Source organism: Euprymna scolopes, chromosome 20 (assembly GCF_053919585.1).
Source record: "Euprymna scolopes isolate OS-2025 chromosome 20, ASM5391958v1, whole genome shotgun sequence".
Taxonomy (NCBI): Eukaryota; Metazoa; Mollusca; class Cephalopoda; order Sepiida; family Sepiolidae; genus Euprymna; species Euprymna scolopes.
The window spans coordinates 13,018,523-13,032,392 of NC_136501.1; the positions used below are offsets into that span (position 1 = coordinate 13,018,523).

Here is a 13,870-nt window from a genome sequence, read left to right on the forward strand (position 1 = left end):
AATATACAACAAACCCTTACAAAGTTGGTATTTTATTTATCAGTGTAGCCTTGGAGAAATGATATCTATGATTTAGAAAAAGACACGATTCATTCTTTGTCTCATTGAATGCTATCAAGAATTAAACGCAATTTTTAATCTTACTTTTTTTTTCAAATTGGAAAACGCTAACTCCAGATTTAATTTATTGTTCCTTAACTGTTTTCATTTCTCTACAAAGAAAGAGGGAGAAACATAGTTTTAGTAGTGCTCTGGAGGCATCCTTAATTTTATTTAGATGCTTCTGGGGGAGAGATATGGAACTTCACACTATTTAACATCTTCTAATTAGTTTTATATGGCCCCAGACAATGCTGGGTAACTCTGCTAGTTACTAACAGAAAAGTGTTAGCGTTCATTTCATTCACCGAATTTTGTTACATAACAAGAACCATGTCTAAATAAAAGTTTGAGTTTCGCCCAGGGATTTTCTAGATCTTTGTCTGACAAGACTTCAAGCAGAAAAGATGTGTCTAAGTGCTGTCCTCAATGGGGAGCGAGCAACATGCACTATATGGCTGAATATAGTGAAACAAACTATCCGTCTATCTTTCTCATACCCATGCAAGTAACTTGTCTGTTTGGTGTTTCCTGTGACTGCCTTTCTTTTTAAATAATCCAGAGCCCCCCTCCCCCATTAAAAAAACAAAAATGGGGAAAAATCTATATGAAGTACATACACAAGATGAAACAAAAATATTGTAGTTTCATCACGGATACGTACATCATACAGATTTTTGTTTATTTTTTGCTTGTAATATTTAATACTGATTGAATACATTGGCATTATTTAGCATCCAAGTTGAACCTGCATCCATCATCATTCACAATATTTAGGTTTGATTGCATCAATATGTGATGAGAAGCTTCAGTTTTAAGAGTTGAATGACGGTCTTTATTTATTGTTTTTGTTTACATGTGAATATTTTTAATTGAATGATACGTTTTATTTTTTATTATAGATTTGCTTAGATGAAGCCCAAATGGTGGAGTGTACTTCGACTAAAGTATGTTTGACATTTAACATTTTTATATTCATTAATATTTTATTACAATAGTTTTTTTTGTTTTCATAACGTGATTTTATTATAACGTGGTTTTGTTGTTCATTCTTTTTTTGTGGACTGTTATCCTCATCTTCATAGTTGTTGTTGTTTCGCCATGTTTCAACCAACTCATCCTCTGGCCTTCTTCAGGTGATTAACTGCGATGAGGTAGGAACGCTGAGTCTCGTAACTGTATCCCCAGTAATTACTGCCTTCCATCGTTGTCTCATGTTGAATGAATACACAAATTATGAAGCCTCATCTCAAAGGATTCCAAAAAATAATATATGATACCATTCACTACAGACCCAACAATGGAAAACCAGATAAGATCTCAAAATTGGATTTATAAAACCATAAAATCCAACCTTGATCGCCCTTCAAGACTCAAGGCGTTGAGTCTCTATGGTTCCAGGTGAGTATTATCTGAAGATAGCGGTTTCAATCCTATCCAAACAGACCAGAGGATTAGTTGGCCAAAAATGTGGTGAGACAACAATTATGAAAGGCAGTAATTACTGGCGATTCAGTTACAAGACTCAACATTACTATCCTGTTGTGATTAATCACCTGAAGAAGGTCAGAGGATTAGTTGGCCGAAATGTGGTGAGATGACAACAACTATTGAAGGTAGTAATTACTGAGAATAAAGTTAAGAGACTCAGCATCCCTATCCCATCGTGATTAACCGCCTGAAGAAGGCCAGGGGATGAGTTGGCCGAAACGTGGTGAAACAACTATGAAGATGAGGATAACAGTCCTCAGAAAGAATGAATGTACAAATTATGAAATTTCATTTCAAAAGGATTAAAAAAAAAAAAAATGGTATAACGTTATTTTATTATAAATGTGATTTCTAAATAGATTACTGACTTAATGGCTTTATTTTAATGTTCATGTTGCATGACATTTTCAACGTTAACACAAACAGTTTACAAATTTCTTTCCAATAAATGCATGAGGTGCACACGTGCGTTTTTGCCAGTGACCTATCAAGAAACAAACCAGCAAAAAATCTTTTTACGTGCGCAGTTGCTGATCTTCATTCTTTGATTATTGCTTTTTCCATGTGTGGGCCGCAATCCTCTTGTCGTCGTTGTTGAGCTTCTGTTTAACTTAATACAAATCTACTCATGCATGATAACACAATGGATACTTACTGAGCTTTCAAAGGTTTTATTTTTTTTTTAAAGAATTGTTGTTTACGGGAGGAGAGACCAATATCTAATTCTAATTACTTCTTAACTTGTTTTTTCTAACTTAATCTTAAGATGATTACGTACAGACAGAGTCTTAAGGCAACATACATTTGCTTGGATTATCTCTACATTGTCAGACGTACATCGCCTCACGCTTATCGACTCTGACTGACTAGAAACTCTGTTCTGTTCCCCAAACATGCGACATCATTTCTATGTAATATCATTCGACACTTTAAATTCTAGCACATTTTCTCTAGGGAAGTAATCCTTGATAATCCTTTGCTTCAATCACGTCAACTGCAGATGGGTCTATTTATATTTGTTGCCAAGTTATCTTGACATGTGCTTATGTGACCCTCACCAAAATTCGTCTCTACTTATTGACATAGAATCCGAATAATTAACAGTTGTAGCCAGAGATGAGGAAGGACAAGTGAGTGTCTAAAAAAAAAGTCAACTCTTGAATCGGTTTTAAAAAACTGACTTTGACTTCCAACTTGTGCAAAAATTGTTGACTCCTGATTTCAGACAGAATCTAGAAATACTAAAATGGCCACCAATGTTTTAGTGCTCATATTCATAAATATCATGATGTGGTTGTCTACATAGTACCAGTTTTGAATATGACAGAAAAGGGGATAATACAGTTCTACTTTACAATTGGACCAGTAAAAAAAGACTTTTTATTCTTTGAACAGGCTAGGTGATTTTTTTGTGGGAGGCGGGGATACTCCAATTATAATAAATTCTTATTTCAATAATAATAGTTTTATGTTTTGTGAATTTAAAATATTTGCTTATTATATGATGTGATTGGGATATCAAACACACACAAAGGGAAGGTGAAGTGTTTTTTAGCTGTGGTGGGCAATCACCCAGAGATGGTGTCTACATTAGAAACACTTGTCCCCCATCACTTCAATGGGCTAGCATAAAGAAGCACATCATACCTATATAAATGTTGCTTCAATTAAAAAATACGACTTCCAAAGACAATTGGTTGCAGTTTTTAGTTCTTGTACAGAATCATCCTTAAAAAAACAAAAATAAAGAAAAAATCTGTATGATATACGTAACAATATTCCAAAAATCACATAAATTAATCAAGTAGTTTTATTTTTATAAAGAAAATAATTTTTGAGCCATTAATGAATATTCATAGGCATTACAACATAAATCTTGTAAATTTAAATCATTGAGTTATTTCCTTTTTTTTTTTTTTTTTAGATTGTTTTCAAAATGGCGAACAAGACAGCCATTTTTTGATTACTCATAAAGTTAAATTATCTTATTTAAAAATAAAACTACTTGATCAATTTAGGTGATTTTTGGAATATGATATTTTCGTTTTGTCACGGCTACATACATCATACAGATTTTTCTTTATTTTTCTTTTTTGTAATGTAGAGGGAATTCTGGATAGCAACACATTTTTTTAGTTCAGCACATGCAAACATACAAAATGGATATTAAACTAAAAATGATGATATTTACGGGTGTCACCATTTTATCTATCATGAAACTGTGGCAGAACAAAACGATTGCTCTCTTGAAGTTTTTGTGTATGAAGCATTGAAAATAAGTGAAATAATAAAAAATATATCAATAATTATTTAACTGTTATTCATGTACTTTCTTTATTCTGTTTAAAAATAAAACAGACAGCAGAAATGGCATCTCGTTTGACCGCTCTCAATAGATGGTGTGTCACCGGCACCCCAATCCAGAAACATATTGACGGTATGTCAGCTTTTTTCTGTTATTTTGTTTGAAAGATGAACAATTATTGATTTGTAAATACTGTTGGACATTCACAACTAAAACTTGGTGGACAAGTCAGGCATAAACTAAGGTTTACCGAAAGATTCACAATGAATTTTAATAATGATTCCATTTTTCGGAAGTTATCCTGTAATTATTTCATTAAGGTTACTAAAACATAAAAGAAATATGTACTTTGCATTTCATCAAAAAGAATAATACTTTTAGATGTTTTGATTTAATATATGTTAGAAAATATGATATAGGTTACTTATACATTCGATACGGAAGCCATATAAAATTTAAAAATGAAGTATGTTTAATTTGCATATGCCAACGACATTCACTCTTGGTGGGTTGAACCAGTCGCATGTATAGTTTTCATAGCTTAATATTTTACTGTTCAAATTTTCTTCCTTTTTTTTTTCTGCAAAAAAAAAAAGTGGGGGGAGTGGAGTTGCAGGTAACAGAGGTGGACAGTCGGCTGTATGGGCTTGCGAAAATTATATCAAAGGATCCTGGGCATGGCACCAAAATTATGTCTATGGTGTGATTCATAAAACTAGGTGGATTGCTAATCAGGGTTTGTTTGAAATCCATACAATTATACATACCTCCACAATAGATGTAAACACAAAAATAATACAAAACAGGAATGAATGATTTGAAAATAATTTTTATTATTAAGTGACAACATTGACAGCATGGAGGGGTTGTGGGGTAGAGCGTGTGTGTACCTGGATCCAGGATCGCTGCCTTGACCTAGGATCTGAGCGACTTTCTTTTGACATCATCTTTGCAAGCTTGGACAGCCGGCCATCTACCTCTGCTACCTGCAACTCCCCCGTTTGGAATAACTCTAGATAACATGTTCGTTTTCAAGTCCAATGTAAACAAATTCTTATTGAATCATCTTCTTAAATAATCTAATTTCTGGCCAGTCTCAACCATTATTGCTAATCTTAACATTGTTGTTTCACAGTCCTCCTGAGAAACTCATTAATCCTTATCCGTAGTTGCCTATGGACCTTGATACGTGGTGATTCATGAATATATAAAAAAAAATCGCATTAGCACCTGCTTCACCTCGAATTGTATCAGCAAAGTGCAAACATGAAGTACATTAGGATATTATTATTATTATTATTATTACTATTATTATTATTATTATTTTTATTATTATTATTATTTTTATTATTATTATTATTATTATTATTATTATTATTCTATTATTATTATTATTTTTATTATTTTTATTATTATTACTTTTATTATTATTACTTTTATTATTATTATTATTTTTATTATTACTATTTTTATTATTATTATTATTTTTATTATTATTATTACTATTATTATTATTATTATTTTTATTATTATTATTATTACTATTATTATTATTATTATTATTATTATTATTTTTATTAGTATTATTATTATTATTATTATTATTATTATTCTATTATTATTATTATTTTTATGATTATTTTTATTATTATTACTTTTATTATTATTACTTTTATTATTATTATTACTTTTATTATTATTATTTTTATTATTATTATTATTTTTATTATTATTATTACTATTATTATTATTATTTTTATTATTATTATTATTATTATTACTATTATTATTATTATTTTTATTAGTATTATTATTATTTTATTATTACTATTATTATTATTATTATTATTATTACTATTATTATTTTTATTATTATTAATATTATTACTATTATTATTATTATTATTATTATTATTATTATGATTATTATTATTATTATTATTACTATTATTTTTATTATCATTATTTTTATTATTATTATTATTTTTATTATTATTAATATTATTACTATTATTATTATTAATATTATTATTATTACTATTATTATTATTATTACTATTATTTTTATTATCATTATTTTTATTATTATTACTATTATTATTATTATTATTATTTTTATTACTATTATTATTTTTATTATTATTATTATTATTATTATGATTATTATTATTATTATTATTATTACTATTATTATTATTATTACTATTATTATTATTATTATTATTATTATATAAATTGTTTTTATATGTGAACATGTTTATTGTATCTATACATTTGTGTTTTGTAATATCTTCTTAACTAGAAATTTATTTTTAATATCTTTTCCTATTAGACTTGTATGGTCTGTTCCTGTTCCTTGGCGTTGATCCCTATTGGGTGCAAGAATGGTGGAATAAGTTACTCTACAAACCTTATCAGCATGGAAATAAGGAACCTTTGTTTAAGGCGATTGCGAGTGTCCTTTGGCGAACAGCTAAAAAAGATGTTCTCAATCAGGTTAATATTTTTTTCATCTTTCATTTCGTTATTGATGGAGGCATTTAAAAAAAAAATTCTTCCACTAAAACTTCTTTCATTAGATTGATTGACAAGAAAAATTAGGTTCTTGTCTAGAATTCCACCTACATTAAAAAACAAAAATAAAGAAAAACCTGGATCATTTATCGTAATTTACTGAATTTATACTAATTTTGCCATGATGCGTAAGTACATCAAAATGTTTTCACCTGAAATGTGTTTGCCACCAATGTAAACAAGTACCAAAATCTGTATGATGTAGGTATCCGTGACAAAATGAAAATATCATATTGCAAAAATTACATAAATTGATCAAATAGTTTTATTTTTATAAAGAAAATCATTTTTAAGCAAAATCATTTTTAAGCTATTGATGGGAATCTGTATGCATTACGACATCGTAAATCTCGCAAGTTACAATTATGTTGAGTTATTCCTCTTTGTTTTGTTTTTTTTTAGATTGTTTTCAAAATGGCAGCCAAGACAGCTATTCTTCGATTACTCATAAAACTAGATTTTCTTATTTAAAGATAAAACTTTTTGACTAATTTAAGTCATTTTTGGAATATAGTGTCAAACTCTGCAATCGGTACAGAATTTCAAACAGAATCCTTTATTTAATCCATGAGAGTAGCAAGAACGTGTGGCAGAACGGATATAAATACTAAGTTAGAATTAATTCCAAATGACAGTCTTCTCGAGGTTGAAGGTTCAATACTCCGTGAAAATTTTAATGCATGCAAGAACTGCCTTGAGAATTTAAAGCTCTAGTAGGAAAGAGTGATACAGTTTATTTTTTTGTAAGTTTCTATTGAGAGCTTTCACCTTAATTTAGTAAAAGATTTGGTTCTTATTCAGAATTCTTTCTACATTAAAAAAGAAAACTGAAGAAAAATCTGTATGATGTACATACACATGATGAAACAAAAATATCATATTCCAAAAATCACGTAAATTAACCAAGTAGTTTTCTTTATTTTTTTTTAAAATTAAATTTTATGAGTAAGAGCGGTGTGACTAACTTATATCATCATCTTGAAAATAATCTCCAAAAACCAAGGGAGATAACTCAATCATAATTGAAACTTTGCGAGATTTTTGTTGTAATGTAACAAATTCCCATTAATTGCTTAAAAATGATCTTCTTTATAAAATTAAAACTACTTGATCAATTTATGTGATTTTTTGGGATATAATATTTTTGTTTTGTTACAGCTATATACATTATATATATTTTTCTTTTTTTTTCTCATTGTTCCTATATTCTATTCTTTGGTTTCTGTTGATGCAAAATTATGTATGGAAGATAATTAGCAATGGTGTTTATTTTATTTATTTTTTTTTTTTTTTACAGTTGTATTGAATATAGTATTGAGTATAGTATTGATAATTTATCACACTTTTATTATCGTTATATTGAATTCTAAACTATCTCCACCCAGGTCTTTATTTATCCCTTTTTCTCTCAAGTACATCCTTATCACTTCCTTCCATATTGGTTCCCCAAATAAAGGAAGTAATTGGACCTAATAATTCATCCCTGTTCATTCGTCCACACTTTTCTCAATAACCACGCCTTGGATTTTTTAAAAAATTTTGTACAAACATTAGTCATGGTGAAAGTAAATTTTTGCCAGAACAGATTTTCCAGGATAACTCTGGTTGTTCCCCTAGGGGAATTTTAGGGAAAAACTGCCCCCAAATCTTTCATGCATTTATTTGTTTGCACTTAATAATCACGCCTTGAATTTTTAAAAAATTTTGTGCAAACATTAGTCATGGTGAAAGTAAATTTTCACTCGTGGAGGGAGACCCCACATGCTTGACTTTCACCTACCAACTGACCCACTACCTTGACTGTTTTATATCTACCAACTCCAAATTCTTATCAATTCTTTGAATGTGACCAAACCAATGAAGTCTCCTGTTTTGCACATATTTACTTATATTGTCCAGATTTAATCTTCCATCTGAGATTAACAGATCTAAACCCATTTTGAAAACTATTGTATCATTCTCATATCATTTCTCAACCCTCACTAGTTTTTTTTTAATATAGGGAGAATTTTACACAAGAACCAAGTAGTATTTGATGATTTAAGCATCGTTTTTGTTTTTTTTGCTTAACCTTTATTTTGCTTTCATTTCAGATTAACATTCCGTGCCAAACTGAGAACGTGGATTTATTATCGTTCATTCCAGTTGAAGAACATTTCTATCGACGGCAATATGGAGAATGTTCAAAAGATGCCATGAAAGTGAGAACTTTTTCCTTCGTCTTCTTCTTCTTCTCTGTTGTCTTCTTCTTTGTTGTCTTCATCGTTTAAGCAAGGTTGACCATAGATTGAAACTCAGATGGCAAGTGCTCATCTAAACTTTAATCTATTGTCGCCCTCCCCTCTGCCAAACTTTTGCAAAATATACTCATCTAGCTACAACCACTATCAACAATTTCCCCCACTCTCTATCTGTGCCTAAATCTAAACACAAATTCCATGAACAAAACTTTTTTCCTAAAATTGCCCACTTGTGGAACTCTGGTATGTTGGCCTGCTTTCCAGCTGAATACAATATGGTCGTCTTCAAGTCCAATGTAAACAAGTTCTTGTTGAGCCGTTCCCTTAAATAATCAAGTTATATCCAATTTCCACCACTAATGATTACTTCACTGCTATCTCGGTGGCAACTGTACACTCATTAACCCTTATCCTTGAGTGATCTTCAGGCCTTAATAAATAGCGATTCCTTTGTACAATAAAACCCCAAAAATATGTCACTTCCACACGGTCAGTTGCATGTTTGCTATGGTGGCCCAAAGTGACTTTCTCCATAAAACTCCATTTTTGTTGGTCCGTGTTATTACTCAAAATAATCTTTCATTCGTTCCAAGTCTTTCTCGTTTTTTTTCCTCACGTAATTGATACGTGTGGACATCTGTTTATACAACCAGAGTATCAGTTAACACATCCATACTACTGTTGACTGTTGCAACGCAGAAGTCTTGGCATCTTTAGCTTCAATAGCAGGAAGTCAGAACTAATTCTGTCATGACTGTGCACACTAATTAGCCAAAACATTTCACTTTTCAGACGTTATTCATTAGCTATATTAACCTGTTGTTGGTGCTTCTACAGAAATTGAACCAAACTAAATCGATTTTTGCCAAATGAGATTTACATAAACCATGAGAAAAAATTGAGTTAAACTGAGCCATCATCAAACAGTCAAAACTGTAAGAAAACAAAAAACAAAAAAAAAAAAACACTCACCATATTTTTTTTTTAGATGAAAAAGGATTTATTTTGAAGCTAAACAATAAAATAGTTTTTCTAATCTGTGAAATTTTTTAGTCATTTAAAAAAAAATCATATCTTTTTTTTTTTTTGTTCATCCATTTCGTATGATTATTGCTTTTTTTTCTCCCGATATCTTTCTAAAAAGAAATTTGGTACTTCTAGAAGAGATCACATAAAGGTTGTCAACATCCTTAAGTGGAAATAGAACAAATTGGATCTGAACTTGACATCTTTCTGTTGTTGTTATTGTTGTTGTTTGAAAGTGTTTCCGTCATCACCAAACAGTCAATTAGTACATAGTTTAGGGTTAAAAATAAAACTTGTCCTTCATGCATTTTTGTCCTTGTTTGCATTTTTAAACATTTTCTTTCTTCTAAGAAGTTTTCTTAGTGCTTCTTCGTTATTAGAACGAAATTAAAAAATCGAAATATTGAATTTCAAGTAAAACCAAGGGGATCTACTTAATTGTCATGTCGCAATGATGAACATATCCAAAAATTACGAAAAACGATATGGTAGAAAATTAAGTATTAATAAAACTAGTTTTCAAAAACCATTATGGAAAATTAATCTTTACTAAAAAAAAGGAATGTCACAGTAATGAACATATCAAAAAATTACAAAAAGTGATGAGATATAAAATTAATTATTAATGAAAACGGTTTTCGAAGACAATGAAAATCGACCTTAGATTTTCAAAGTTTTCAGAAAAGAATTACACGATTTTGAACTCTCCTGAGGTGGAAACAAAAGCCAACCACTTAACCATCTTGGCTATGAGTGAGAGAAATTGGTTATTGTGTTAAGTTAAGGGTTATAAAGTGAGTCAAAGAGGTTTGATTGACAGGTAGCCGCTTAATGAGGTCATCGCAGGAGCGTTACGATGACGTGGCAGTATTTTATTTACTGTGGGGCAGCTTTTGGGGTTTGTTTACTTTGTTTCAATGCGGGGCAGTTTTAGCTTCCTCAAGATTTCTAAAAGTATCTCTAGCACATCTTCTAAATAATAAAATACTCCACAGAAAGTAAAAAACAAATGTATAACAAATAAGCATTTCCATAGCCAATAAAATTTACTTTAAAACCTAAAATAATATTTTTGTATTTAAACTTATTTGAAAGCGTTTATTCAGTTCTAAAAAGAAAGTGTCGACATGATAAGTCACAGCTTTGAAGTCTAGATAATCGGTCAAGAATATAAAATTAAATCAAATCATCAACAGCAATAAAAAAAAATGCAAAAAAAACCCCCAAAAAACAAATATAGCACCACTAAAGTTTTGATAATCGCTCAAAAATAGAAAATTAAATATTGGTAGCCATAGAAGAAATGTTTTTTAGGGCCATTTTGGGGCGTATAGTGGCGTGTTAGTATTTTGTGCATATTTACATTTCCAAACCAATGCTGTGTTTCCATTTTGAGTGTGTTCCGTCTGAGCAAGGAAAGAGCAATATGCGTTTGATAACATTTTATGGTAGTTCCATGTGCGCAAGGAAAGAGTTAGCAATGCGTGTTAAAATGCCAATAATTCTCAAACATTTGTTAGATCTTGCTGCAGTAAAATTTTAAGGGCTCCAGTATTTAATTTTTAAAATTTTGAGCGATTATCAAGACTTCAAAGATGTTATATATGCTTTTTTAGCAGAATTGCATCATGTGTAGGAATTGATTTTATTTTATATGTTTGTGCGATTATTGAATGTTGAAAGATGTTATGCATGTATTTTTTCTACTTGCCTGTAAATGTATGTTAGCATGCTGAATTGTTAAAAATAAGTTGCCAGTATTTATGAAACTTTAGGATAATTTTAAGGTTACCCGTATTTAATTTTTTTGTTTTGAAGTGATTATTATGTTTGTATTTGATTTTTTTAGCAGTATTGCATCCTGTAGAGAAGCGTTCTTTTTTTTTTTTTGTTAGAATGTTTTCTCAGAATCCACCATGCAATTATTTTATTGCAGTAATCTGTAAGAAGTATATTCCACTTAAATGTAAGCTTTTTACGGCATCTGTTATTAATTTGTTAGGTGAAAGTATGCAATAGTTTCAAAACCGTATCCCCTCCTTGCATTTGTAATGGGTTTCTAAATAATCACATGATTATTTCAGTGCGCTTCAGTAAATCCATAAGTCTAAAAGGAATATAATGAATGTCGAAAGAAGAAAAATTGATTATATAAAAGTATGAATTTAGAAAAAAAAAAAAAAAGTTAACATTATTCATCAAAGAGCAGCATATATGTTTTGTGTAAACATCGCCCTCCGCTTGTAGGCAATCAGAATAAGAAAAGAAAATGTTATCGTAACAAATTAGTTAATGTGTAGAATTAGATGTGTAAAGGAAAAAAATAAGCAAACATAATTCATTAAACCCGACTGATATCGGTCAACAACTACTCGTATGTTGTTTATATTTGACGACAACTACAAAGAAAGAATTTAGAAGATAGGTATTGTATCTAGTAGTAAATGTATGTTTGTGTATGTTTTAGTCTTAGCAGAAAAGCTAAACAGTCATTCGTTATGTAGAAAGGGTGGACGATGCATTCGCTGTTATTAAATGTTGTAAAATAAGTGCCTTTTAACTGAAATTGATGCCGTGCAAATAAGTATTTGTCCTTTACGGGGAAAAATAGGTACTCCTTTCTCTAAATATGTTGCAATTGTGGTGGTGTTGCTCCTAGGATGTAATGTAATATCTTATTATCACAATTGAATTCTTTATGATGTATGTATTTGTCACGCAACGAAGATGTCTTTTTTAATTACTAAAAATAGTAAAACTTGATTTTCTTAATTACTAGCAGTTCAGCCCAGCTTTGCTCGGACCCTATGTACTGTTCATAACTTTATGTGCATATATATATATATATATATATATATATATATATATATATATATTAAAAAGTTGGACTCATGTCCAGGTAACCTACATCTAAAATTTAAAGTGTTTAGACCGAAAATTCACGGAGGAGTTTGGTAGATTCTGCAAAGGTCAACTCTTTCAGCTTTGACCTCTTGGCAGCTAAATTTTCGCCTAAAAACTGATAAAAAGGTTTGCTGCATGTTTGAATACCCTTTGTGTAAAATTTCAAATGTTTAGATCCAAAGTTGGCTGAATAGTTTGCTAGAGACCACAAAGGTCAAATCTTTTGAACTTTGACCTCTTGGCAACCAAATTTTCAGCCAAAAACCAATTAAAAAGCTTGCCCTATGTCTGAATACACTTTATATACAATTTCCAATCTTTAGACCAAAAATTGGCTGAGTAATTTGGTAGAGGCCGAATAGGTAAAATTTTTTGAACTTTGACCCAATTTTGACCCCCTTAACATTTATTGCTTTGGGCTCAAATCAAATTAAAAAGTTTGATCCATGCCCAAGTAACCTACATCTAAAATTTCAAGTGTTTAGACCCAAAATTGGCAGAGGAGATTGGTAGAGTTTTCAAATGTCAAATCGTTGAACTTTGACCCCTTGACAGGCAAATTTCTGGCCAAAAACTGATTAAAAAGATTTTCCCAAATCTCACTACCCTGTATATCAAATTTCGAGTCTGTAGACTGAAAATTGACAGAGTAGTTTGGTAGGGAAATGTACACACACACACACACACACACACACACACACACAGACAATTTCACTTTTATAGATTTATAGATTAAAAAAAAGCTACTTGATCAATTGACTTGATTTTTGGAATATGACATCTTTGTTCCATGACAAGTACGTACATCGTAAAGATTTTTTCTTTATTCTTGTTTTTTTTTTTTTCAAATAAGTGTAATTCTAAATAAGCACCTTGTATTCTTCTGGCAGCTTTTTTTTTTTTTGCTAATGCATGATATGTTTTTATAAATATCTTTGCTTTTATTTTCAGCAACTGGCAAAATTTAGGCACAATACGACAAAACTCAGTGATATTGATCGGAAAATTTTGAGCCGTGTAAGTAAAAAAAAGGTTTATTTGAAATCCCAACTGTAAATATTGTTAGCTCAGATTTTGGAATTTGGAATGACGATTTCCAAACACATTTGTGAGAGTAGAGTTTGTGGACTCTGAATAATAAATTTTATTTTGTATTAAAATTTTATTTGCTTATTTTATTTTTTCGTAATATTTAGTGTACACTAATATTTTTCACTGATAAATAAATATA

General features: G+C 29.9%; 1 protein-coding gene across 1 annotated transcript in view; it reads left to right on the forward strand.

The window, feature by feature from the left end:
- The window catches only part of LOC145241331 (E3 ubiquitin-protein ligase SHPRH-like), a 91,454-nt gene that overhangs the window by 26,630 nt on the left and 50,954 nt on the right, over positions 1-13,870 (forward strand). Inside the window, exons 10-14 of the mRNA XM_080104165.1 lie at positions 1,002-1,046; positions 3,949-4,027; positions 6,228-6,391; positions 8,563-8,670; positions 13,591-13,656. Coding sequence (XP_079960291.1) covers positions 1,002-1,046; positions 3,949-4,027; positions 6,228-6,391; positions 8,563-8,670; positions 13,591-13,656 — 462 coding nt within the window. The remainder of the gene's footprint in view (positions 1-1,001; positions 1,047-3,948; positions 4,028-6,227; positions 6,392-8,562; positions 8,671-13,590; positions 13,657-13,870) is intronic.